Source organism: Antedon mediterranea, chromosome 10 (genome assembly GCF_964355755.1).
Source record: "Antedon mediterranea chromosome 10, ecAntMedi1.1, whole genome shotgun sequence".
Classification (NCBI taxonomy): Eukaryota; Metazoa; Echinodermata; class Crinoidea; order Comatulida; family Antedonidae; genus Antedon; species Antedon mediterranea.
In genome coordinates, this window is record NC_092679.1 from 18,447,034 (window position 1) to 18,472,923 (window position 25,890).

At 32.2% G+C, this 25,890-nt stretch overlaps 1 protein-coding gene across 4 annotated transcripts in view; it reads right to left on the reverse strand.

Annotated features, from left to right (window-relative positions):
- Positions 1-10,297: 10,297 nt before the first annotated feature.
- LOC140059919 (regulator of G-protein signaling 7-like) overlaps positions 10,298-25,890 on the reverse strand; it is a 45,861-nt gene continuing 30,268 nt past the window's right edge. For 2 of the 4 annotated variants that reach the window (XM_072105910.1, XM_072105906.1), the window contains 6 exons: positions 22,466-22,597; positions 20,120-20,194; positions 19,577-19,778; positions 17,686-17,721; positions 15,771-15,835; positions 10,298-15,137 (listed from right to left, as the gene is read on the reverse strand). In XM_072105910.1, coding sequence (XP_071962011.1) covers positions 15,776-15,835; positions 17,686-17,721; positions 19,577-19,778; positions 20,120-20,194; positions 22,466-22,597 — 505 coding nt within the window. In that variant the 3' untranslated portion in view covers positions 10,298-15,137; positions 15,771-15,775. Of the gene's footprint in view, positions 15,138-15,770; positions 15,836-17,685; positions 17,722-18,287; positions 18,309-19,576; positions 19,779-20,119; positions 20,195-22,465; positions 22,598-25,890 lie in introns of all 4 variants that reach the window. The other 2 variants (XM_072105907.1, XM_072105908.1) reach the window with 2 other exon arrangements.

The following is a 25,890-nucleotide window of genomic DNA, read 5'->3' on the forward strand; positions in this document are numbered from 1 at the left end:
ATTTTTTGAAAAAATTCCTGTACTTATAGTACAGGGAAATTTTCGATTCTTTTATTTTTTGACATAAATGGTTACTATAGCATAATAAACATGCGCAAAGTCGAATAATGGGTTCTGCGCATGTCCATTGTGCTATAGTAACCAGTTTTATCGAAAAATAAAAAGGTCGAAAATTGACCATTTAAAAAAAAAATCCCTGTACTATAGTACAGGGAAATTTTCGAAAAATTACCAATTTTCGACCCTTTTATTTTTTGACATAAATGGTTACTATAGCATAATAAACATGCGCAGAGTCGAATAATGGGTTCTGCGCATGTCCATTGTGCTATAGTAACCAGTTTTATCGAAAAATAAAAAGGTCGAAAATTGACAATTTTTTGAAAAAATTCCTGTACTATAGTACAGGAAAATTTTTCGAAAAAATACCAATTTTCGACCCTTTTATTTTTTGACATAAATGGTTACTATAGCATAATAAACATGCGCAGAGTCGAATAATGGGTTCTGCGCATGTCATATTTTGTGCCATAGTAACCACTTTTGACATAAATGGTTACTATAGCATAATAAACATGCACAGAGTCGGATAATGGGTTCTGCGCATGTCCATTGTGCTATAGTAACCAGTTTTATCGAAAAATAAAAAGGTCGAAAATTGACCATTTTAAAATTTTTTTTTCGAAAAATGAACAATTTTCGACCCTTTTATTTTTTGATATAAATGGTTACTATAGCATAATAAACATGCGCAGATTCAAATAATGGGTTCTGCGCATGTCATTTGTGCAATAGTAACCACTTTTGACATAAATGGTTACTATAGCATAATAAACATGCACAGAGTCGAATAATGGGTTCTGCCCATGTCCATTGTGCTATAGTAACCAGTTTTATCGAAAAATAAAAGGGTCGAAAATTGGTCATTTTTCGAAAATTTCCCTGTACTATAATACAGGGAAATTTTCGAAAAATTGCCAATTTTCGACCCTTTTATTTTTTGACATAAATGGTTACTATAGCATAATAAACATGCGAAGAGTCGAATAATGGGTTCTGCGCATGTCCATTGTGCTATAGTAACCAGTTTTATCGAAAAATAAAAACGTCGAAAATTGACAGTTTTTGAAAAAATTCTTGTACTATAGTACAGGGAAATTTTCAAAAAATGACCAATTTTCGACCCTTTTATTTTTTGACATAAATGGTTACTATAGCATAATAAACATGCGCAGAGTAGAATAATGGGTTCTGCGCATGTCATTTGTACTATAGTAACCACTTTTGACATAAATCGTTACTATAGCATAATAAACATGCGCAGAGTCGAATAATGGGTTCTGCGCATTTCCATTGTGCTATAGTAACCAGTTTTATCGAAAAATAAAAAGGTCGAAAATTGACCATTTAAAAAAAAAATCCCCAAAAAAACGACCAATTTTCGACCCTTTTATTTTTTGATATAAATGGTTACTATAGCATAATAAACATGCGCAGAGTCGAATAATGGGTTCTGCGCATGTCATTTGTGCAATAGTAACCACTTTTGACATAAATCGTTACTATAGCATAATAAACATGCGCAGAGTCGAATAATGGGTTCTGCGCATGTCCATTGTGCTATAGTAACCAGTTTTATCGAAAAATAAAAACGTCGAAAATTGACAGTTTTTGAAAAAATTCTTGTACTATAGTACAGGGAAATTTTCAAAAAATGACCAATTTTCGACCCTTTTATTTTTTGACATAAATGGTTACTATAGCATAATAAACATGCGCAGAGTAGAATAATGGGTTCTGCGCATGTCATTTGTACTATAGTAACCACTTTTGACATAAATCGTTACTATAGCATAATAAACATGCGCAGAGTCGAATAATGGGTTCTGCGCATTTCCATTGTGCTATAGTAACCAGTTTTATCGAAAAATAAAAAGGTCGAAAATTGACCATTTAAAAAAAAAATCCCAAAAAAAACGACCAATTTTCGACCCTTTTATTTTTTGATATAAATGGTTACTATAGCATAATAAACATGCGCAGAGTCGAATAATGGGTTCTGCGCATGTCATTTGTGCAATAGTAACCACTTTTGACATAAATCGTTACTATAGCATAATAAACATGCGCAGAGTCGAATAATGGGTTCTGCGCATTTCCATTGTGCTATAGTAACCAGTTTTATCGAAAAATAGAAAGGTTGAAAATCAAAATTTTTCGAAAAATGACCAATTTTCGACCCTTTTATTTTTTGATATAAATGGTTACTATAGCATAATAACATATCGCAGAGTCGAATAATGGGTTCTGCGCATGTCATTTGTGCAATAGTAACCACTTTTGACATAAATGGTTACTATAGCATAATAAACATGCACAGAGCCGAATAATGGGTTCTGCGCATGTCCACTGTGCTATAGTAACCAGTTTTATCGAAAAATAAAAAGGTCGAAAATTGACATTTTTTGAAAAAATTCCTGTACTTATAGTACAGGGAAATTTTCGAAAAATGGCCAATTTTCGACCCTTTTATTTTTTGACATAAATGGTTACTATAGCATAATAAATATGCGCAGAATCGAATAATGCGTTCTGCGCATGTCAATTGTGCTATAGTAACCACTTTTGACACAAATGGTTACTATAGCATAATAAACATGCGCAGAGTCGAATAATGGGTTCTGCGCATGTCATTTGTGCAATAGTAACCACTTTTGACATAAATCGTTACTATAGCATAATAAAATTGGTCAATTTTCGACCCTTTTTATTTTTTGACATAAATGGTTACTATAGCATAATAAACATGCGCAGAGTCGAATAATGGGTTCTGCGCATGTCATTTGTGCAATAGTAACCACTTTTAACATAAATTGTTACTATAGCATAATAAACATGCACAGAGTCGAATAATGGGTTCTGCGCATGTCCATTGTGCTATAGTAACCAGTTTTATCGAAAAATAAAAAGGTCGAAAATTGACATTTTTTGAAAAAATTCCTGTACTTATAGTACAGGGAAATTTTCGATTCTTTTATTTTTTGACATAAATGGTTACTATAGCATAATAAACATGCGCAAAGTCGAATAATGGGTTCTGCGCATGTCCATTGTGCTATAGTAACCAGTTTTATCGAAAAATAAAAAGGTCGAAAATTGACCATTTAAAAAAAAAATCCCTGTACTATAGTACAGGGAAATTTTCGAAAAATTACCAATTTTCGACCCTTTTATTTTTTGACATAAATGGTTACTATAGCATAATAAACATGCGCAGAGTCGAATAATGGGTTCTGCGCATGTCCATTGTGCTATAGTAACCAGTTTTATCGAAAAATAAAAAGGTCGAAAATTGACAATTTTTTGAAAAAATTCCTGTACTATAGTACAGGAAAATTTTTCGAAAAAATACCAATTTTCGACCCTTTTATTTTTTGACATAAATGGTTACTATAGCATAATAAACATGCGCAGAGTCGAATAATGGGTTCTGCGCATGTCATATTTTGTGCCATAGTAACCACTTTTGACATAAATGGTTACTATAGCATAATAAACATGCACAGAGTCGGATAATGGGTTCTGCGCATGTCCATTGTGCTATAGTAACCAGTTTTATCGAAAAATAAAAAGGTCGAAAATTGACCATTTTAAAATTTTTTTTTCGAAAAATGACCAATTTTCGACCCTTTTATTTTTTGATATAAATGGTTACTATAGCATAATAAACATGCGCAGAGTCGAATAATGGGTTCTGCGCATGTCATTTGTGCAATAGTAACCACTTTTGACATAAATGGTTACTATAGCATAATAAACATGCACAGAGTCGAATAATGGGTTCTGCCCATGTCCATTGTGCTATAGTAACCAGTTTTATCGAAAAATAAAAGGGTCGAAAATTGGTCATTTTTCGAAAATTTTCCTGTACTATAATACAGGGAAATTTTCGAAAAATTGCCAATTTTCGACCCTTTTATTTTTTGACATAAATGGTTACTATAGCATAATAAACATGCGCAGAGTCGAATAATGGGTTCTGCGCATGTCCATTGTGCTATAGTAACCAGTTTTATCGAAAATAAAAAGGTCGAAAATTGACATTTTTTGAAAAAATTCCTGTACTTATAGTACAGGGAAATTTTCGAAAAATGGCCAATTTTCGACCCTTTTATTTTTTGACATAAATGGTTACTATAGCATAATAAATATGCGCAGAATCGAATAATGCGTTCTGCGCATGTCAATTGTGCTATAGTAACCACTTTTGACACAAATGGTTACTATAGCATAATAAACATGCGCAGAGTCGAATAATGGGTTCTGCGCATGTCCATTGTGCTATAGTAACCAGTTTTATCGAAAAATAAAAACGTCGAAAATTGACAGTTTTTGAAAAAATTCTTGTACTATAGTACAGGGAAATTTTCAAAAAATGACCAATTTTCGACCCTTTTATTTTTTGACATAAATGGTTACTATAGCATAATAAACATGCGCAGAGTAGAATAATGGGTTCTGCGCATGTCATTTGTACTATAGTAACCACTTTTGACATAAATCGTTACTATAGCATAATAAACATGCGCAGAGTCGAATAATGGGTTCTGCGCATTTCCATTGTGCTATAGTAACCAGTTTTATCGAAAAATAAAAAGGTCGAAAATTGACCATTTAAAAAAAAAATCCCAAAAAAAACGACCAATTTTCGACCCTTTTATTTTTTGATATAAATGGTTACTATAGCATAATAAACATGCGCAGAGTCGAATAATGGGTTCTGCGCATGTCATTTGTGCAATAGTAACCACTTTTGACATAAATCGTTACTATAGCATAATAAACATGCGCAGAGTCGAATAATGGGTTCTGCGCATTTCCATTGTGCTATAGTAACCAGTTTTATCGAAAAATAGAAAGGTTGAAAATCAAAATTTTTTGAAAAAATCCCTGTACTATAGTACAGGGAAATTTTCGAAAAATGGCCAATTTTCGACCCTTTTATTTTTTGACATAAATGGTTACTATAGCATAATAAATATGCGCAGAATCGAATAATGCGTTCTGCGCATGTCAATTGTGCTATAGTAACCACTTTTGACACAAATGGTTACTATAGCATAATAAACATGCGCAGAGTCGAATAATGGGTTCTGCGCATGTCATTTGTGCAATAGTAACCACTTTTGACATAAATCGTTACTATAGCATAATAAAATTGGTCAATTTTCGACCCTTTTTATTTTTTGACATAAATGGTTACTATAGCATAATAAACATGCGCAGAGTCGAATAATGGGTTCTGCGCATGTCATTTGTGCAATAGTAACCACTTTTAACATAAATTGTTACTATAGCATAATAAACATGCACAGAGTCGAATAATGGGTTCTGCGCATGTCCATTGTGCTATAGTAACCAGTTTTATCGAAAAATAAAAAGGTCGAAAATTGACATTTTTTGAAAAAATTCCTGTACTTATAGTACAGGGAAATTTTCGATTCTTTTATTTTTTGACATAAATGGTTACTATAGCATAATAAACATGCGCAAAGTCGAATAATGGGTTCTGCGCATGTCCATTGTGCTATAGTAACCAGTTTTATCGAAAAATAAAAAGGTCGAAAATTGACCATTTAAAAAAAAAATCCCTGTACTATAGTACAGGGAAATTTTCGAAAAATTACCAATTTTCGACCCTTTTATTTTTTGACATAAATGGTTACTATAGCATAATAAACATGCGCAGAGTCGAATAATGGGTTCTGCGCATGTCCATTGTGCTATAGTAACCAGTTTTATCGAAAAATAAAAAGGTCGAAAATTGACAATTTTTTGAAAAAATTCCTGTACTATAGTACAGGAAAATTTTTCGAAAAAATACCAATTTTCGACCCTTTTATTTTTTGACATAAATGGTTACTATAGCATAATAAACATGCGCAGAGTCGAATAATGGGTTCTGCGCATGTCATATTTTGTGCCATAGTAACCACTTTTGACATAAATGGTTACTATAGCATAATAAACATGCACAGAGTCGGATAATGGGTTCTGCGCATGTCCATTGTGCTATAGTAACCAGTTTTATCGAAAAATAAAAAGGTCGAAAATTGACCATTTTAAAAATTTTTTTTCGAAAAATGACCAATTTTCGACCCTTTTATTTTTTGACATAAATGGTTACTATAGCATAATAAACATGCGCAGAGTCGAATAATGGGTTCTGCGCATGTCCATTGTGCTATAGTAACCAGTTTTATCGAAAAATAAAAAGGTCGAAAATTGACAATTTTTTGAAAAAATTCCTGTACTATAGTACAGGAAAATTTTTCGAAAAAATACCAATTTTCGACCCTTTTATTTTTTGACATAAATGGTTACTATAGCATAATAAACATGCGCAGAGTCGAATAATGGGTTCTGCGCATGTCATTTGTGCCATAGTAACCACTTTTGACATAAATCGTTACTATAGCATAATAAACATGCGCAGAGTCGAATAATGGGTTCTGCGCATTTCCATTGTGCTATAGTAACCAGTTTTATCGAAAAATAAAAAGGTCGAAAATCAACATTTTTTGAAAAAATCCCTGTACTATAGTACAGGGAATTTTTCGAAAAATTGCCAATTTTCAACCCTTTTATTTTTTGACATAAATGATTACTATAGCATAATAAACATGCGCAGAATCAAATAATGCGTTCTGCGCATATCAATTGTGCAATAGTAACCACTTTTGACATAAATGGTTACTATAGCATAATAAACATGCACAGAGTCGAATAATGGGTTCTGCGCATGTCCATTGTGCTATAGTAACCAGTTTTATCAAAAAATCAAAAGGTCGAAAATTGACCATTTAAAAAAAAAATCCCTGTACTATAGTACAGGGAAATTTTCGAAAAATGACCAATTTTCGACCCTTTTATTTTTTGACATAAATGGTTACTATAGCATAATAAACATGCGCAGAGTCGAATAATGGGTTCTGCGCATGTCCATTGTGCTATAGTAACCAGTTTTATCGAAAAATAAAAAGGTCGAAAATTGACAATTTTTTGAAAAAAATCCTGTACTATAGTACAGGAAAATTTTTCGAAAAAATACCAATTTTCGACCCTTTTATTTTTTGACATAAATGGTTACTATAGCATAATAAACATGCGCAGAGTCGAATAATGGGTTCTGCGCATGTCATTTGTGCCATAGTAACCACTTTTGACATAAATCGTTACTATAGCATAATAAACATGCGCAGAGTCGAATAATGGGTTCTTCGCATTTCCATTGTGCTATAGTAACCAGTTTTATCGAAAAATAAAAAGGTCGAAAATCAACATTTTTTGAAAAAATCCCTGTTCTATAGTACAGGGAATTTTTCGAAAAATTGCCAATTTTCAACCCTTTTATTTTTTGACATAAATGATTACTATAGCATAATAAACATGCGCAGAATCAAATAATGCGTTCTGCGCATGTCAATTGTGCAATAGTAACCACTTTTGACATAAATGGTTACTATAGCATAATAAACATGCACAGAGTCGAATAATGGGTTCTGCGCATGTCCATTGTGCTATAGTAACCAGTTTTATCAAAAAATAAAAAGGTCGAAAATTGACCATTTAAAAAAAAAATCCCTGTACTATAGTACAGGGAAATTTTCGAAAAATGACCAATTTTCGACCCTTTTATTTTTTGATATAAATGGTTACTATAGCATAATAAACATGCGCAGAGTCGAATAATGGGTTCTGCGCATGTCATTTGTGCAATAGTAACCACTTTTGACATAAATGGTTACTATAGCATAATAAACATGCACAGAGTCGAATAATGGGTTCTGCGCATGTCCATTGTGCTATAGTAACCAGTTTTATCGAAAAATAAAAAGGTCGAAAATTGACAAATTTTCGACCCTTTTATTTTTTGATATAAATGGTTACTATAGCATAATAAACATGCGCAGAGTCGAATAATGGGTTCTGCGCATGTCATTTGTGCAATAGTAACCACTTTTGACATAAATGGTTACTATAGCATAATAAACATGCACAGAGTCGAATAATGGGTTCTGCGCATGTCCATTGTGCTATAGTAACCAGTTTTATCGAAAAATAAAAAGGTCGAAAAGTGCGTATTTTGGCAATTTGTTGAAAAAATCCTTGTACTATAATAATAGTACAGGCATTTTTCGAAAAAAAGGAAAATTTCGACCTTTTTATTTTTTGACATAAATGGTTACTATACAGAATAATTATAACGCAATATATGCACATATATAGCAGTAGTATTTCATAATAATATTTTTTTTAAAGTGCGTATTTTGGTAATTTTTTCCAAAAATATGCAAATTTCGACCTTTTTATTTTTGACATAAATCGTTTCTATACGTCTATAAGATGATGATAAAGCAATATATGGGCATATATAGCAATATTATTGTCCAGGAGGCTTTTTTTTTCTATGCAGTTAAGGCAGAAATCATGAATAATTCATTGCCTTAATTATTTTCTATTAAAAAGAATTGCAAGATAGTTGATGTACTTCCTAAATATACTAAACCTAACACTCTAAATAATCTCTTTCTTTTACGAACATGTTAACAGTGCAATAGGTTAAAGCCTTTACCAAACATTTCTGTTGGCAAACGCTGTATTCTTATATAGCGCCCTCTATAATGTCCCATTCATTATGTCATAACTATTCTAATGAATTATTTATGATTTCTGCCTTAATTGCATAGGAAAAAAAATAATGCGTCCAGGAGTCGTCGATTGTGGTATTTCGTGCCTTTCATATTTAAATTAACAATTGAATGCAATCAATTTTACATAAACCAATCGCGCCTTCTTCTCTAAATAGTCCAGCGGTTTTTATTTGATTTATTTATAACGCATGGTATACATGTTATGTTGCTATACAGTAGATATTCAGGGGACATGCTTTTTGAGAGACACTTGCTATGTACAGTACATCAAAGGTGTGACTGTCCTCTTAGGATTCTATACTGTATTTTGTTCTTACAGATCAACAATAGAAAGATGTAATACACTAACCATGGAGCTATAACGAACAATGAACAAAACAAATAATAACCTATAAAATTAAACGCTATAATCTTACTTTGAACAGAAAAGTAGGTCATAACTTTAACACCAAAAAGGGGATATTTTTTTTCTAAAATTTTCATACGATATACCACCTTTCATAATCTATTTTGTAATATTACAGAGCCTATGTAAATACGCGAACGTGATTGGTTGAAACTGCATCACATGACTACCACTGCGAGGATCGTAAATCGTATATATCCTCGAGAACGATGATATTGACTGAGTATTTTTCGCGTAATTATCGTGTCCCCTGTCATTAATCATATAAATTCTCGAGTACGATGATATTGACTGTGTAAAGTAATCTACTGGGTCTTGAACTCGCGATGAAATTGTCACCCCATCACAAGACAACGCTTCATGCGCTGCGCCACGGAACTTGCTTGAAGAAATTAATCATCTAAACTATTTAAACTATGCATACATAGCGCCCTCATTTATTTTTAGTCCTCCCTAGATGTGATGAAACACCGTTTGTAATTGGTTAATACTCACAGTAGTAACTGGTACGCGCGCGACGCACTGAACATCCGGTGATTCGGCTCGAAGTAGTATAATGAAGACGAATTATTATTTATTCGGCCTAGGCCTACCTGATAATATTATTATTAATGTAGGCTTATTGATGGAAATTCTTCTGTTATTATTTAAACGACCTAGGCTAGTGAATATTTCATTGCCAAAGGAATCATTACTTACCGTAGTAATTATCTGTAATTATCGAAAGGTAAGGTGTCTGGGCATCTTGAGTTTACATATTACTAGCTACCCGACCCAGCAGATATTCTACTTGTTGTTGGCTATGTAATATAACAGATATTGCCTTTTATATCGGTAAAATATAAGATTAGACATCCCCTCGGGAATGATATTAAGTTCTTGGGAATTATATATTCCGTCGAACATATATCATTCCCTCGGGGATGTCTAATCTTATATTTAACCTCTAAGCAGTCAATATCTGTATAATAACGCATAGTAAGCACGAATGGTTATAGATATACATTACTGGGATGACTACGGCGTAGTTCATTGTACTGCAGGGATAGTGTCTTTAATTAGGCGTTCCATATTTGACCTGAATACGATGTTCGGGTCATACATGGGACGCTGTTGGCGTCATAATTATACTACTTAGGTGCCTTGTCATACCAAACAGAATTAATTCAAACACGTATTGATTTTTCAAAACTGTAATAATTAATTTAATTTTCATCTATCAAACAATAAATACAATAAATTAAACAATGAGCATAAGATAAATAGCACTGGGGCTCAGGCCAAAATTATTCTACTGCAGTTACTGCAGTAAGTGCATTTTTTACAGCAGTATAAACGTATGATTATAGTTCGTTTCACTGCAAAAACGGTGTACGATTACTCCAAAAAAATCTTGCTAAATAATTGCATAAACAGGTTTAAAGAGTAAAAAAAACGTAGTTACTGCATTAACTGCAGTAGAATAATTTTGCCATGGTCCCTTGTTAAATCGAACAAGTTTCCAGAGCACTCATACTCTTAACACGTATCTTGTTACTATTTATACCCCTACATTAACACAATCTCAATTGTGTACGAGGTGTATGTATGCCGGATGGACTGGGGACAGAAATATATTTTGGGACAAATAGTCTTGTGAAAAACACCATAATACATTTATATAATTATTATTTTTTTTTGTTTATTTTTAATTTTTTTTAAATTTTATATGCTATTGCACTACTTGTTATTGTGTCTACATTGTTATCAAGCAAGCAAAACTATTACAATAATAAATGAATTTTCCATATTTTTTTTAACTTTCGATAAAGCTAAAAAATACCTCTTTGAGGTTAGTTCATTATAAGCAAATATACTGTTTGTTGAAGGCTTAATACTTGAGAATTTGGCTAAGATTCTACATAGCCATGTACATGGACCTCAAGCATAGGAGTTGAAATTATCAGTTATTGTTAAAATATAGGCTCACATATTTACCTAATTGTTAAGTTATAGTTTGTTTGTTCAACGGTGTAACATAGGGATCACGTAAAAATGATTTTTCTGCAGTTATTCCTGCAAACAATGTATAATTTTAGTTTTTTCAATGTAGAAGTCTATGAATAGGCTGTCACTGTAACAAACAGTGTACATTACCAAAAAACGTTTGATAAACAATTTTAATAGCAGGTAACGGGTGAACAAAATGTAGTAAAATAATTTTGACAGTCTTTAAAGATGTATTGTCCCCCAAAAACATGAAAAATAAAGATTAATAAAATCAGACTTTGAATATATATTATTTTGTAGTTAGTTAATCACCTCCATTTTGGAAAAAAAAACCGGAAACAATTAATGTTTTCACTTTTAAAATGACAAAATAAATGGTTAAATTCAATCAAAAACCCATTGTTTGGCAGCCAATTTTTTGCTATATTACAGTTTTTTCCAATCCAATTTTTGGTCAAAGTGTATAACTATTAGGTGACATTAAAATGGAATATTCAACCAAAAAAATTTTAATAATTGTTTTTTTCAGGGGGACGATACATCTTTTGCTATATTACAGTTTTTTCCAATCCAATTTTTGGTCAAAGTGGATAACTATTAGGTGACATTAAAATGGAACATTCAACCAAAACAATTTTAATAATTGTTTTTTTCAGGGGGACGATACATCTTTAAGTCTTATAATTTTAGCTTAGCCACTCTCTGGCAGGAAAATCAATTTTTTTTTTTTTATTGGTTTTAAATTAATTTTTCAATTATTAATGGTTTCTCAAATTCTGTATTATTATATTTGTGTACACAATACAAAAATGTCAAATATAATAAAAACGACACTATATTTCAACATACATGGCTAGATAAAAGTTGTTTACACATGTTTCCATGGCAACATTCTCTAGTATAATGACTAGCTTTAGCAATCTCTGGCATGGTATTGATATATTATATCAAGTCTATATTAACAAATACATATTATTATATTAAACTATCTTATTCTATGCTAGTGGGCTAGTAAGCAAAATGACTGTGCCAATAAGAATCCCCAGTCATTATTTTCATTACCAGTCTTTTATTTATTTTATTAAATTATAAAATAAATTATTACTTTATTAGAACTTTAGTTATTGTTGGCTGTGTAGGATTAAAAAAAAAATATTGGTAATAATGATTTCCTACTAAATTTCCTAAAAGATTTATAAACATATTTAGATACTTTTGTGCAATTATTAGTTCTGTGGAATTTTGGAATTATTTAAAGATACTATTAGAAATGTTTTTATGTTTTATAAGGAGATTGTGAAAAGAAAGTTAGCCTACTTTGGCCACATCATAAGAGGAAAGCGGCATTGCACTAACACTGCAGACATTAGAAGGAAAGGTAGACAGGAAGAGAAAGAAAAGAACGTCAAAGAATGGACAGGATTGAATTTAGTGCAAACCAAGCTTCTTACTCACAGACCTGCTTGGAAGAAAGAGATAAGATGTGGACAGATGGTAGCCAATTGTCAGTATTGACGGCGGCCGAACTTGATGTTTAATTACATGTGGTTGCTATCAATTGACATAGGCTTCTTGGCAGTGGCGTAGCGGCTACGAGTGCTCACTGGTTAAATTCAGGGGTCTCAGAGCTTAAGAGGCCCCATGCAATTACCCATCATTGGAGGGCCCCTTGTGTTACGGCACTGCTTCTCTGGAGAATGGCTATAGCAACACAAATATTAAGCAGTGACTCTCCAATAGACTTTCCAGACTACACTTCCAAACATGAATCCACTTGAATCCACTTGGCCAAGATGTGTTTTAAACAAAAATTCAGAGTATTTTTAATATGATTTTATCTTCTGAATTTACTTGTATTGTTTAGGCATATACCTTGTGTATTGTTTTATCTTGTTTTTGATTTAAATGTTTTTATATTGTTGTAAATGTACTTTGATTTATTGGTGACTTATTAAGTAACGGTTCTTTTGAAATGAAAAACTAACATGGTTAATAACAAAAATAAACTAAAGGCCTTATTATCAGTATAGTATGGTGGGTGGATTGACCGGTAGGAGCTAAAAAAAATTAGTTTATCATACTGTACCACATTCTAAAATTTTACACATATTTAAGAGCATTGTTTGCAATGAAATGCTTAAGATATTTAGCCATTTTAGCGACGTCATTTACACATAGTAACACCAAAAAGAAATATTTACTAAGGTCAAACTGGAGGTAAAAAATGGAGTACCGTAAATGATAGAACAAGCGCCACCAAGCTTACGATATTTATTCAACTGCCATGTTTAATTTAATAATGTATTTCCATAACAGACACATGAGCGGTATCATGTCTAGCGACAATAAACATAATGCAGTATCGTGTCTTCTGACAGCAAACTTCATCCCATACTGTAGTTTTCTGACAGATTATATAGGTTAAGTTCATATTTATGAGTTAGGTGGTATGGTCTTGTCGCAGCTAACACACACAATACATGAGAATCGGCTAAATTTTTTAATGGTTTTATCATAGTTAATTGTAGGACTTCAGTGTTTGTTCGATCATTTACGATATTAGCCCAATGGTGGGTTCAGATTTGTACCTATTTCTAATATTTTTTTCAAGTATTCTCAATCTTTGTTTTAATTACCATTAATTGTTTTTATGGTATCACTATATATACTACACTGATTTGCTAAAAAGTGCCAATTAATTCAAAATGTTATTTAAAAAAAATTCTATTTTCAATGGAAATTAAAGACAAAGAATTAATTATTATCACAACATATTGTCAGCTAAGACACTTCTTAAAATAAGTAGGACTATATTACATTAAATTATTAATTTAAAAACATGTATAATTAATAATAATAATACTAATAATAGAATAGATTAATAATTTAAAAATTCCTATCCAAGAACAGGGTACAGGTCTATAAACAGGTTGGGAAAAAATATACAAACATATCAAGATTCAGTTATATTATATTCAATTGAATAATTCCTATACTATTTTTGTCTTCTATATATATCAAATTAAACAATATCCTAGAATTTCTACGTTATTGAGACAATTATGTGCATTTTCTATAATTTGTCTATTTCGATCGTCGTCGTATATATATTCAGATACAGTCAGAGGTCACAACCCAATCTGAACTTGTTTAAAATACAGTACTGGGCCTTCAGTAAGATTCATATTCCGAAAGATGTCAATCATATGACTGTAAACAAATGTCTTTCGTTAACTTCGTATTTTTTTTTTCCTCATAAGGCTAAATATCGGGAAGTCTTTAGTAAACCTCGCAAACATTTATCCATTTACAAATTGATTATCGCACTGTTTGAGCAAGAATCCCGCATATGACTTTACATGATACGCCGATTTTTCAAACAACGTGTAGCTCTTGCAAAAAAACAGACTGATTCTCACAATAATGTTATCGGATTTATGGTGATGATGCAAACAAGATAGATGATCTAAAGTCTCGCAACAAGCTGATCATATTCCAAAATCTCATTGTCTCGCATCAACTGAACATGTTGAATGTTCAGAGATTTCCAACAAATTACAATATCATCTGTGCATCTGTGATCTCATAACTCGCAAACGAAATATGCTGATCCTCATTGCAAAAAAAACTGTGATCATAAATAAAGTGATATCACTTATAGATGATCTTTTGAAAGATACTACAGTAGATTCAAATGTTCACGTATTTCCAGTGGCGAGACTACCAAGTTGCTACACATTATGATATGTTTGCTGCCATCCGGTTCTTGCGAAATATATCTATCTAGCGTAGTACATCAATAATTCTATGCTTCCAAGTATTCAGTGGGAATTTTCATTTTATCTACACACAGGTTGGCTATTCCAATAATAATCTTGCTCCCTCTGTTATAACCAGAATGTTTATCTACATTTATATGCAGGGTGGCTATTCCAATAATAATCTTGCTCCCCTCTGTTGTAACCACTTGTTAGTGGGTTTTGGTTTGTAACAATGTTGGAAGCTGTTGTTTTGTGTTATTCAGTATTCTACAAATAAAAAGTACTTTATTTATGGTTGGTTTCCATTGAGATAGAAATGGATACTCACAAAAACATTGGTTTCGGTAAAACATTTTGCGCATGCGGCCTCAATTTAATCATGCATCAAGACATTCATTTAAAAGGGCCATAAATGGTTTCATTTTGGTAAAAAATATGCTGTGTTTTGCTTTACCTTGTTATAAACATATTACAGTACCAACTACTTTTGATTGGAGTGGAGTTTAACTCCATAAAACACGGCCTTATTCTCTCCGAAGAGAGTTCTCAAAATACCTGCCCATTTTGTATAGTTTTTTCAACGATTGCCTTTAATAAGTGGGAGTTTTTCAAACAGACTACCATATTCATTGATATTGAGGCGTACAACAAACAAATGTGTATTTTTATATTGCTAAATAAGTCCGATGAAATTCAATTGAGGAAATTGGGGTTATATCCTCCACAGACCCATGGTGCTGAGACGGACCAGTATATGTGGGTGTAACATATTCTTCAAGTGCACAAGAACAAGATTTAAGGAGAGCTTCAAACCTGTGACGATATCATGGCTACAGTACGTGGTACCCTTGCCTTAACCGCTCAGTCACTCAACTTAATAAAAAATAAGTTTAAACAAACCTAGGTCATTTGTCTACATCACTTCGACTGGCTAGTGTAGATAGTTTAGGAATAAGTGACTTAGTCTGAAAATAAAAATAGTATTGCATTAAGAAAAAATACTGTTAATGTAGATACAGTATTAATTTACCAATAGCTAACTGTCTTGTTGGCGTATGCGATTGAACAATGGGAAGACGACTTGCACCCATGTGAAAGACTCCTTAGTAAATATGCTTGCTGTTGCTGTCAGTGCCTTGTCCTTCGGATGGGACATTACGCTGCATTGATCATATTTGTACACTATTTGAGAAGTTAACGGGATTATCTGCACTACAACTAATCAGAATTTCCCAGAGTAAAAATAATTACATACATACATATATACTTTTTGGACATTTGGAAAATCCTTGATAAACCACGGTTCTAGAGACCTCAAAGATCGGTTTATATGTGCGAACAAGGTTTTGTACATATACAGAAATTACAGACACACTAAAATGTATTAACAATTTGTGGTGAATACAAAAGCGTGTGTATATAATGTGACACACATCTGGTACTGATACATTGCACGCACGCACATAGAAACTTCAGCGTGAAATATGTTTCCATTAACATTGAGTAACAAATGGTACCAATCTTTTACTTCCATCCGATGGAAAAAGCCAATGAGTTTTAAGCAGATTTGTGATCTGGCATTTGGCCGTACCAACATGCTAAGCACAGTTACTTATTGCTTATTTTCAGTGCTATAGCATAGGATATAAATCCATCCACGATTCTTCAGTAGAACCCCTCCTTTGTGATACTCCTATTCTGGGGACCTCTTGGAAAGTTTTTGTGAAAAAAAAAACGAGGGGCAACACTGCGGCCAACCTAATCAGGGAACACTTTGTCCCGAAGGTGTCCCCTTAATAGGAGTTCTACTGTATACATAATTGACAACAATCTATTAATATGATACAATTTATATTTAATGTAATATAAAATTCACCAGCTTTGCAATTCATGCTAAATCATTTAGCCCATGCAAAACAATTTCTTTAATTTAACTGTATTTGTTTATACTTGTCATTTCAAAAGTATTGATAAAGCAAGACAAAAGCTAGGCAAAATAAGTAGAGCTTGAATTGCAAAAATGGCTGAATTTTGCCAAGAAATTAAAAAATTAAAATCAAGTAATTAGTAAATTGAAAATTATAAATTGTATTGAACTAATAATTTCAACTGAAAAAGAAGTAGAAAATCTACATTTATAAAGTAAATGTTACAATTTTTAAATTTTTTTAAAGAATTAATAATTAAAAAGATGATACTACAGTCCAACATAAAATTATTTTGAAATAAAATTTTGCGATTTAAAGCCAGTTGGATAAGGAAACAAAATTGCAGCTCATATTTCTTTATTTCTTTACGCTGTATAAATTTAACCGTTAGCAACTTGTTAGCATGATTCTGGATCTGTTGATTGGTTTAAGAACCATCCAATCAGATGAACCAAGTCATGAGCATTAACATTTTAACTGATGTCATTGGAAAGATGAATTGAGGTCGCTGAATTAGTTTCATTTAGCATTAAGCCATAGCCTACAGTACATGCAACCAGGGATTTATATAATTTTTCGTCTAAAACCATTTAAAATCAGTACCAAATTGGATAAATTTTCACGCACTGATTACTTACACAAAACATGCCAGAACATCCTTTTCACTTTTGTTATTTATCCTGAGTTTCAGAGGGACATTTTTGTCACTGAGCCCATCTTCAAAATTTCATAATTTACCTCTACAAACACCTTTACATCTGTCCTATTTGAGCTTTAATGTTAGCCTATAGGGCATGGCCCCCTTTTTTCGTTTCTATTTGTAGATGCAAAGCTTGTTCTAAGCGGTTTAAATACACAATTTAAGTAATACATTTAAAACAACTTGCCTTGATATTCATCATTATCGGATACGACAGATTTTCCTAAAAATTCAATTAAACAATTCACATACAGAAAAAGACGCAGAGTGAAGGATATAACTATATTAGAGTGTGAGTACTTCAATAGATTTAATTTAATTGTTACTTTATGTATACAGTACCAATATCTATTGAGAAACTGGTGTGTTATAACATTATAACAGGTAATTGCCATATTGGTGTGCTTAGCTCATCCCTGAATTTATACCCAGGTAATAGACATGCAAATGCTCCCTGTAATTTACCAAATGATATGAAAAGATTGATTGTAACCTGAAAAGGTTTTAATAGAATCATAAAAAATTGATAAAATAATTGACTTAATTTTTTTTAAATGTTTACGGTGGCCCATAAGTGTCATGAAAACTTTCAAAGGTTTCACCAAGACACCTATGGGCCACTGTAAAAAATTCAGACATTTTCAGGATACAAAATGGTTGAAAATGGATGGCAACTATATGATGATAAAATAACAATGCGACGAAGATGCAAACAAATTGCAGAATGAGTAGTGTGGTGGAAAAGAGAGAAAATTGAGTGAAATGAACGTGTACACCTTTCCTCCTCACCTTATCCCAGTGGCTTGAAACCTGAACAAATCACGGGTATTTAAAGTAAAAAATATACACATAGAAAAAGAAAAGACAAACTTTGGTCAACATATATTTACAAGGAACATGCAAAATGCATTATCCAATCACCAGAAATGTAGGAAATACAGTATAAACATTTTACTTCGTAAATGCAAAATAAGAGTTAATTTTCAATCAAAATGCATAACAAGGAATAATAATATTACATTTTATAATAATTAATTATGACCCAAGTGATGGGGGAGGGTGCAAAGGAATCGATTTTGCAATACTGGCATGCTTCATTGTTTGTAAAGTAATAGGCCTACTGTAAATAACTTCCTACATCATATATAATTTCCTTAAGTTTTGTATAACAACCTTCCATTGGACTCAGTACATACAGTACATCCAATAACATTACATCATAAAGATATGAATATTTACATTTAAGTACAAAGTGTGTTTAAATTCCATGCCCAACTTATCCTGAAAACATTAATATTTAACTCATAAATTCTTTTCATTTTTTTCTCTTCTTAACTGGTATACTAAATTGTTTTCTTTCTGGCTTTAAAATTCATTATTTAAATTATAATATCTCTATGTTTTAATGAATGATTAACAGAATGTATGGTATTACTATAACTTGTAAATTCATCCTTGAATAAATAGTTATGAACAGTATTATTTATTTTTTTTTAAATGACAGTTGAATATTCATGCATGAAAACTCATTCATTCCACAGTGGGCAGTAAAATGATAAATTGTGCACAATAAATGAAAAATTCCTTGAAAATTGTGATTTTACTTCAAGAACCTGGGAATTGTAAAGCTAGTGTTTGTTAACAACAAGAATACATTAGGAAGACTTATTCATATAAAAAAGCACTAATGTTGTTATTGCATTTTTTATAGTTCATGCCGTGAGGTAATTTCCCGATTGATCGTAATCAAAACGGTACTGGGTTTGGTCTACTAGCGTTCCTGCTCCCAACCAGTACATCCATTCATAGAAGCCTTAATGAAGTAAGCCTACCTGGTGGTGGCCATAGAACGGTCCCGAGATAACGACTATTTTCTTTTACGTCGCGAAAGAAAATGAAAACACAGCTGTAAGTTTAATCAACAATTTGGTTACCTACTTTACCATTAGATTAAATTAAGTTTGTATTATATAGTATTTTAATATTTTCATAGATGTACAGTTATTATTACTCTATGGATTCAGAATTAAATAATTAATTGAATTTAATTAGACACAAAGAAATATTGCGGAACTTACCTTTTTCTTTGGACTTAAAAGTTCCTTGTACTGTTCAGATTTGAGAAACCTAGGATAGCTGTCTGTCTTCATTAATTCGTGAATATGGTCCTCAGCCGCGTCAAATGCGTACCTTCCTGCCGTCTCCATGTGTTTCCGAGTCTCGTCCATAACGCGAGAGTCAATGTTGATGGGGCAGGGAGCATCCGCAGATAAAAAGTCCCTATGAAAAGTTAGTCAGAAACATTTTTTTAAATCAGTAAAAGCTAAAATGTTAAAGATGTACAGTATTGTCCACCAAAAACTTAAAAAATGAAGTAGTAATGTAGTTTTAATAAAGTTAATTCATTTCCGTATAAAAAGACATTTTTTTTTAATACCAAAAATAAATCCATTGCAGTTTTTTCAGGTAAACAAATTTGTTTAGGTCCAATCTTTAGTGTAGTGGATAACTATTATGTGACATTAAAATGGCATTTTCAACAACAACAAAAATAAAAATTATTTTTCAGGGGGACAATACATCTTTAATAGTTACATCATATAATTAATACAAAAACTCACTCCCATATCTGTCGTGTTTTTTGTTGCATCATTTTCATCGGAGATGCCTTCAGTTCTTGACTGGCAATCCAAAACCTGAGAGATTACAATATTTTAAATTAAGAAAATCGCAAAACAAATTTAGAATGTCCGAGTTTTAAACATCAGTCAGATTCTATTTTGAGAATCCGGATGCAGAATGCTAAAAAAGAGAACAAATTTCACAACAACAAATGTAATTATTTATAAATATAGTTTTCTATGAGAAGCAGTGGCAATTACCACAAGCATGTTAACCTTTAAAGGTCTTCGCTAGGTTTAGAATCGTGGATTAAATGACAGCTATAGACTATAATCTTGTTATATGCAAAGCATTACCGTACTCCACGACAACACACGCTGTATCGAGAGTTATAAATACCCATGAAAATAGTCCCAGACAATTCGATCAGACTATATCTTCCATTCAAACAACGCACAGCACAAGCAATCGTGGAGCAATTAGGAAGAAGCGAGTATTTAAAATATCCGTTTCTGAATGGATATTAAAAATACAGTTATTTGCATAACAAACAAGCAAATGGTGAACCTATTTTAGCCATGGAGATTTTATTACAACTGGAACTACAGTGTATTTTCACACCTGGAAGTTCAATGTCCATCTTGCAGATACTGATTTTCATTCTTTTGTAAAAGCATTGGTGAATAATATTATTATTAAAAGAAATAATGACATAATACATCCTAAATGTTATCTATTAATGTGAACATAAACAACCAGACATTTTATAAGTAGCAATGGTTCAAGTAAAGACTACTAACTTTATTTTTATTTTATTTATTTTTTGTTTATTCAATTTTCTGCCATATACAATACAAAGAAGACAAAACAAATATAAAAGGCAAGGAAAGACCAAACAGGTGCTAAACACCTATGCTAGTCGGTCAACCCAGAAAAGAGCACAGAATTGAAAAAAAAATTACATTCTACAATTAAAGCATATACAAGAAAGTGACCAACTACACACATTTTCACAATAAAAATAAGTACTGAGATAATTGAAAAATTTGGTTTTAAGTTGCGAATTTCATATAGTAAAATTTAAGATAAATTAAGCACTCGGAAACAGAGCTAGAAACTTGTACACAATAATATTTCACAATCAAAATTATTTCATAATAAAATGTTTGCACAATATGGACATACAATGCTCAAAGACCAGTACAAGGTCGTATCCATTGTTTAATTTTCTTGACAAAGCACACCCCTACTCAAAAGACACTCTATTCAGGGGACACCTTATTCAGGGAACACCCTATTCAGGGTCCCCTTTATTCAGGGGGAACCTTTATTCAGGGGACAACCTATTCAGGGGACACCCTATTCCGGGTCCCCTTTATTCAGAGGGAACCTTTATTCAGGGGACACACTATTCAGGGGACACCCTATTCAGGAACACCTTTATTCAGGGGGAACCTTTATTCAGGGGACACACTATTCAGGGGACATCCCTATTCAGGGACACCTTTATTTAGGGGGAAAACCAAACTTTCCTATGCAACACAAAAAAAAAAATACATATTTCCACACTAAGGTCAACCTTCAGGGAACATTATTTATTAAGGGAACACTTTTTTTATCCTGACCCTTAAAAGGGATTCTACTGTAGTGTTTCCAAAAACTTGGCTTTTTGCTCCGGGGTTTTACTTTATGATTAAATAGCTTTTAGTTTTTTTATAAAATTGTTTTGTAATCTAAAAACGGGAACAATAAGGAAGCCACTCCCATGCAGTAGATAGTCATCCTTTGAATCCAAGGACTTAAAACAATGATGAAACAGAGATTAGAAGTTTATATCCTTTAAAGAGATCATGGAAAGGACATATATATGGGATAGTCTGAGTCCTACTTAACGGTCTTTCTCAAATGGTTTGACGGTAATATAACTTTTTTTTTTGGGCCTGTTACTGTATATGAATATGGATTTAAATACTGTATTTTGGAAAAACAGTACTAAATACAGTTATTTACATACGAAACTAACTAATGATGTAAATATTTTAGTCAATAATAAAGCTAATAATTCTCCCATTTTGATCAAATGAGGAAGTATTTAGGATATATTGAAAACTTTTCTTTTCAAGGTTTCACATGGGTTGGTGAACTATTTGTACTTTCAACAGATTTAACAAAATGTACATAAAATGCCCCTGGATACAAAATAATAGGTTTTGAATTTCACAAGTCATAAATTATACTGGTGCCTACTTAAAATTCTACCAGTTGATAGCAAAGTATTGTTGCTTAAGAAAAAATCCTTGATTATAATAAATAAATAAATAAACAAGTAGAAATTGATGTTTTACCTTAGATTTTCTCCACTGAATTCTGTTTCTAAGAATTTCGCAAACTGTTCACGACCTAAAGGATCTCGTAGTAGTTCATCGATACCAAATGTCCATTTTTTCACACGCCATGCAGGCACGTCTTTTAGGCTCCTTTTACAAAAAAAAAAAACAAAAAATCCTTTAGTTATAAACCTAATACTGTACAACCTTTGTGATTTTTTTTATCGGAAATTGTACAAATGTTGGTTACTTTTTTAAGGGGCAACTGACCATTGTGCTTTGTTTCTGTATCTGTCTATTGGTCGAATAAATAAATGAAATGAAATTTCAACCGATTTCATGTTTAAAGTAGGTAAAGCTAATCAGTGCTGTAAATAAATTGTACAGAATTATCAAAAAAAATAATGAATATCAAAACAAATATAATTTTAGGATATGCCCAGATTGTAAACAGAAACAATTAGTAAGCAATATTATCTAGAACATATGTTTTAACTAAATGTAGGTCAAGTTATTTAACAATAGCAATAAAAAAAACAAAAACCACAAAATCAAGAACTGAATAATATTTTATAATCTCAAGATGGCAGATGTTGTTGAAGAAGCAAGATGGCTAGGCACATACACATTCATGCTATTATTTTAAACAGTATAAACATGGAGCTATATAGCTCCATGGTATAAAGAATACACTACTGTTAATGAAAGTATTGTCCACACCGGATTTTGTTGAAGAAGATGGCTAGGCCTAACTATTTTTATTTTATTTTATTTTATTCAATTTTCAGGCACAAAAAAACATGACAACAAGACAGCGGTGCAGCACCCTGAGGATTGCCATGAGTGCAAAGCACTATCGAGATGGCTCTCCATATACTGCACTTGAACAAATAAGTAAACCATAAAAAGACAAAGATATAAAAATTTAAAATTGCGAGGCATCAAGTTGAACAATCATTAAAATTGAATCTAAAAAATATATATATATAAATATTATGTACAGATAAAAATGATTGTTTAAAGATAAAAAAAAATAAAAAGTTTAAAGTTGCCTGACATAAGACCGGAGAGCTGTCACAAATGTGTTAAAACTAAATAAAGAATGTTCTCTAATATAATTAGGAATCTCTTGCCATACACGGGGAAAATTAGTGTACAATGAATATTTAAAAGAATTGGTTCTGGCATATTTGTGTTTAAAAATAACTGATTCGGAATACCTTGGATTAAAATCAACAAAATCGTGAATATTAAGATCAATTCGACCATACATACATTTCATAATAAAAAGTATACTGAGAAAACACACTCTCTGGTCCATAGATGGCAAATTTAAATGTTCGAGCCGTTGCTCGTAATCGCCCTTAGCACACAATTTTGTGATCCTTCGAAGAGGTTTATTTATGCTAGTAATATGTTGTTTTTGATGAGGCACCCAAACAGGGGCAGCATACTCAAGTATGGGCCTACATAAACCGTTAAAAAGCCTCATCAAAATTACAGGGTCGTTAAATATCACAAAACGCTTTATGAATCCGACAATTTGGAGAGATTTTGTGGTAATTGCGGACACATGCGTTGACCAAGAGAGATTGCTTTCAAAGTGAATACCAAGATATTTGTAGGAGGTAACTGCTTGAAGGTCATTAGTGTGAATATGATAACGAGCATGAATGGGATTACGTTTGCGAGTAATATGGAGAACTTTGCATTTTTTAGCATTAAGTCTCATCATGTTATTTTGACACCATTCATCGATGTTATCTAGATCTTTTTGAAGTAATATCGCATCATATTCACATCTAATTGGCCTGAACACCACCGTATCGTCGGCATATTGTCTAATTTGAGAGGTGATCGACATAGGGAGGTCAAAAACGAACGAGTTGAAAAGTAATGGGCCAAGTACCGACCCTTGAGGTACACCTGAAACAACTTGTGTACGGTCAGATATCAGTCCATTAAGGACAATCTGTTGGCAACGATCAGTAAGAAATGAGCCCATCCATTTCAAAATTGGACCACATAGACCAAAATTGTGGAGCTTACGTAATAGTTTAGGGTGACTCACACGGTCAAATGCTTTTTCCCAATCAAGGAATATAGCATCGACGACTGGTGGGTTCGTACCATCTAATATTTTGGACCATTCGTGGTATATGGATGAAGCTTGTGTAACACAAGATCTTCCAGGATAGAACCCGTGCTGTACAGGACTAACAAACGCATTACATTGAAGATGAAATAAAAAATGATCAGCCACAATACGTTCTAGAACTTTGCCAACAACTGAACAAAGTGATATTGGTCTATAATTACTTATATCATTTCTACTACCAGATTTAAAAATTGGTACAACATTGGCCAATTTCCATTCCTTCACCACAATGCCTTGGTCAAGGGACATTTGAAAAATTTTAAGCAAAATTGGGGATATAACAGGTGCAGCCATACTCAACATCATAGGGGTAATCCCGTCGGGCCCAGGGGATTTATTAGTATCTAAAGATAACAGGGCACGGAAAATTTGATCCCTATTGATGACAATACTAGTTAAAGGTAAGACAATTTCACTGTGATTACAATAAGATGTTTCGTTTGTTACATTGAAATCATCATTATCTTCAGTAAAATTAGAATGAAAATATTTCGAAAATGCTTTAGTAGCATTTAAATCTGAATCTATGATATTGCCGTTTAAAGTATACTTTCTTTCTGTTGCACATTTTCGTTTTTTCTTAACATATGACCAAAATCGTTTAGGATTAGATTTACAGCCTAAACTAAGATTATGGAGGTAATCATAATGAGACTTTCTCGTAGTTTCACGCAATGCGTTACTAAATTTTCTGTATTTTTCCCACTTATACATGTTATTCGGATGTTTCTTTGCATCTCGATAAAGGCGTCTCTTTTTACGAGACATTTTAATAATTTCAGTTGTTATCCAGATTGATTTTCTGCGAGGTTTGCTTTTAGCTTTGGGTATGCAATCATCAATTGCGGCTAGAAAAAGGTCTTTAAAACAAGCCCAAGTGGAATCTAAGTTAAGCTGTGTAAAGCAGATATCCCACGGGACTGAATTAAGAGTTTGGAAAAAATCATCATGATTAACCTTTTTATATTGATAAAAATATCTAGGAACTTGTTTAGGACAGACCAACCGTCCAGCTAAGTCAAAGAAGATACCTATATGATCACTTGTACTAATTCCAGGTTCACCTGTGACATTATGAATAATGTCATTATTATTACAGAACACAAGGTCTAACATAGAATGTGATCCATTATTTGCATATCTGGTAGGAAAATTTACAAGTTGAACAAGATTAAGAGATGACATTATATTTTCAAACTCAATATTACAGTTCGAGTTCGAACCAAAGTCATAATTGAAATCACCAGCGATGATCACAGCAGTATATTTGTGCATGATGGAGAGT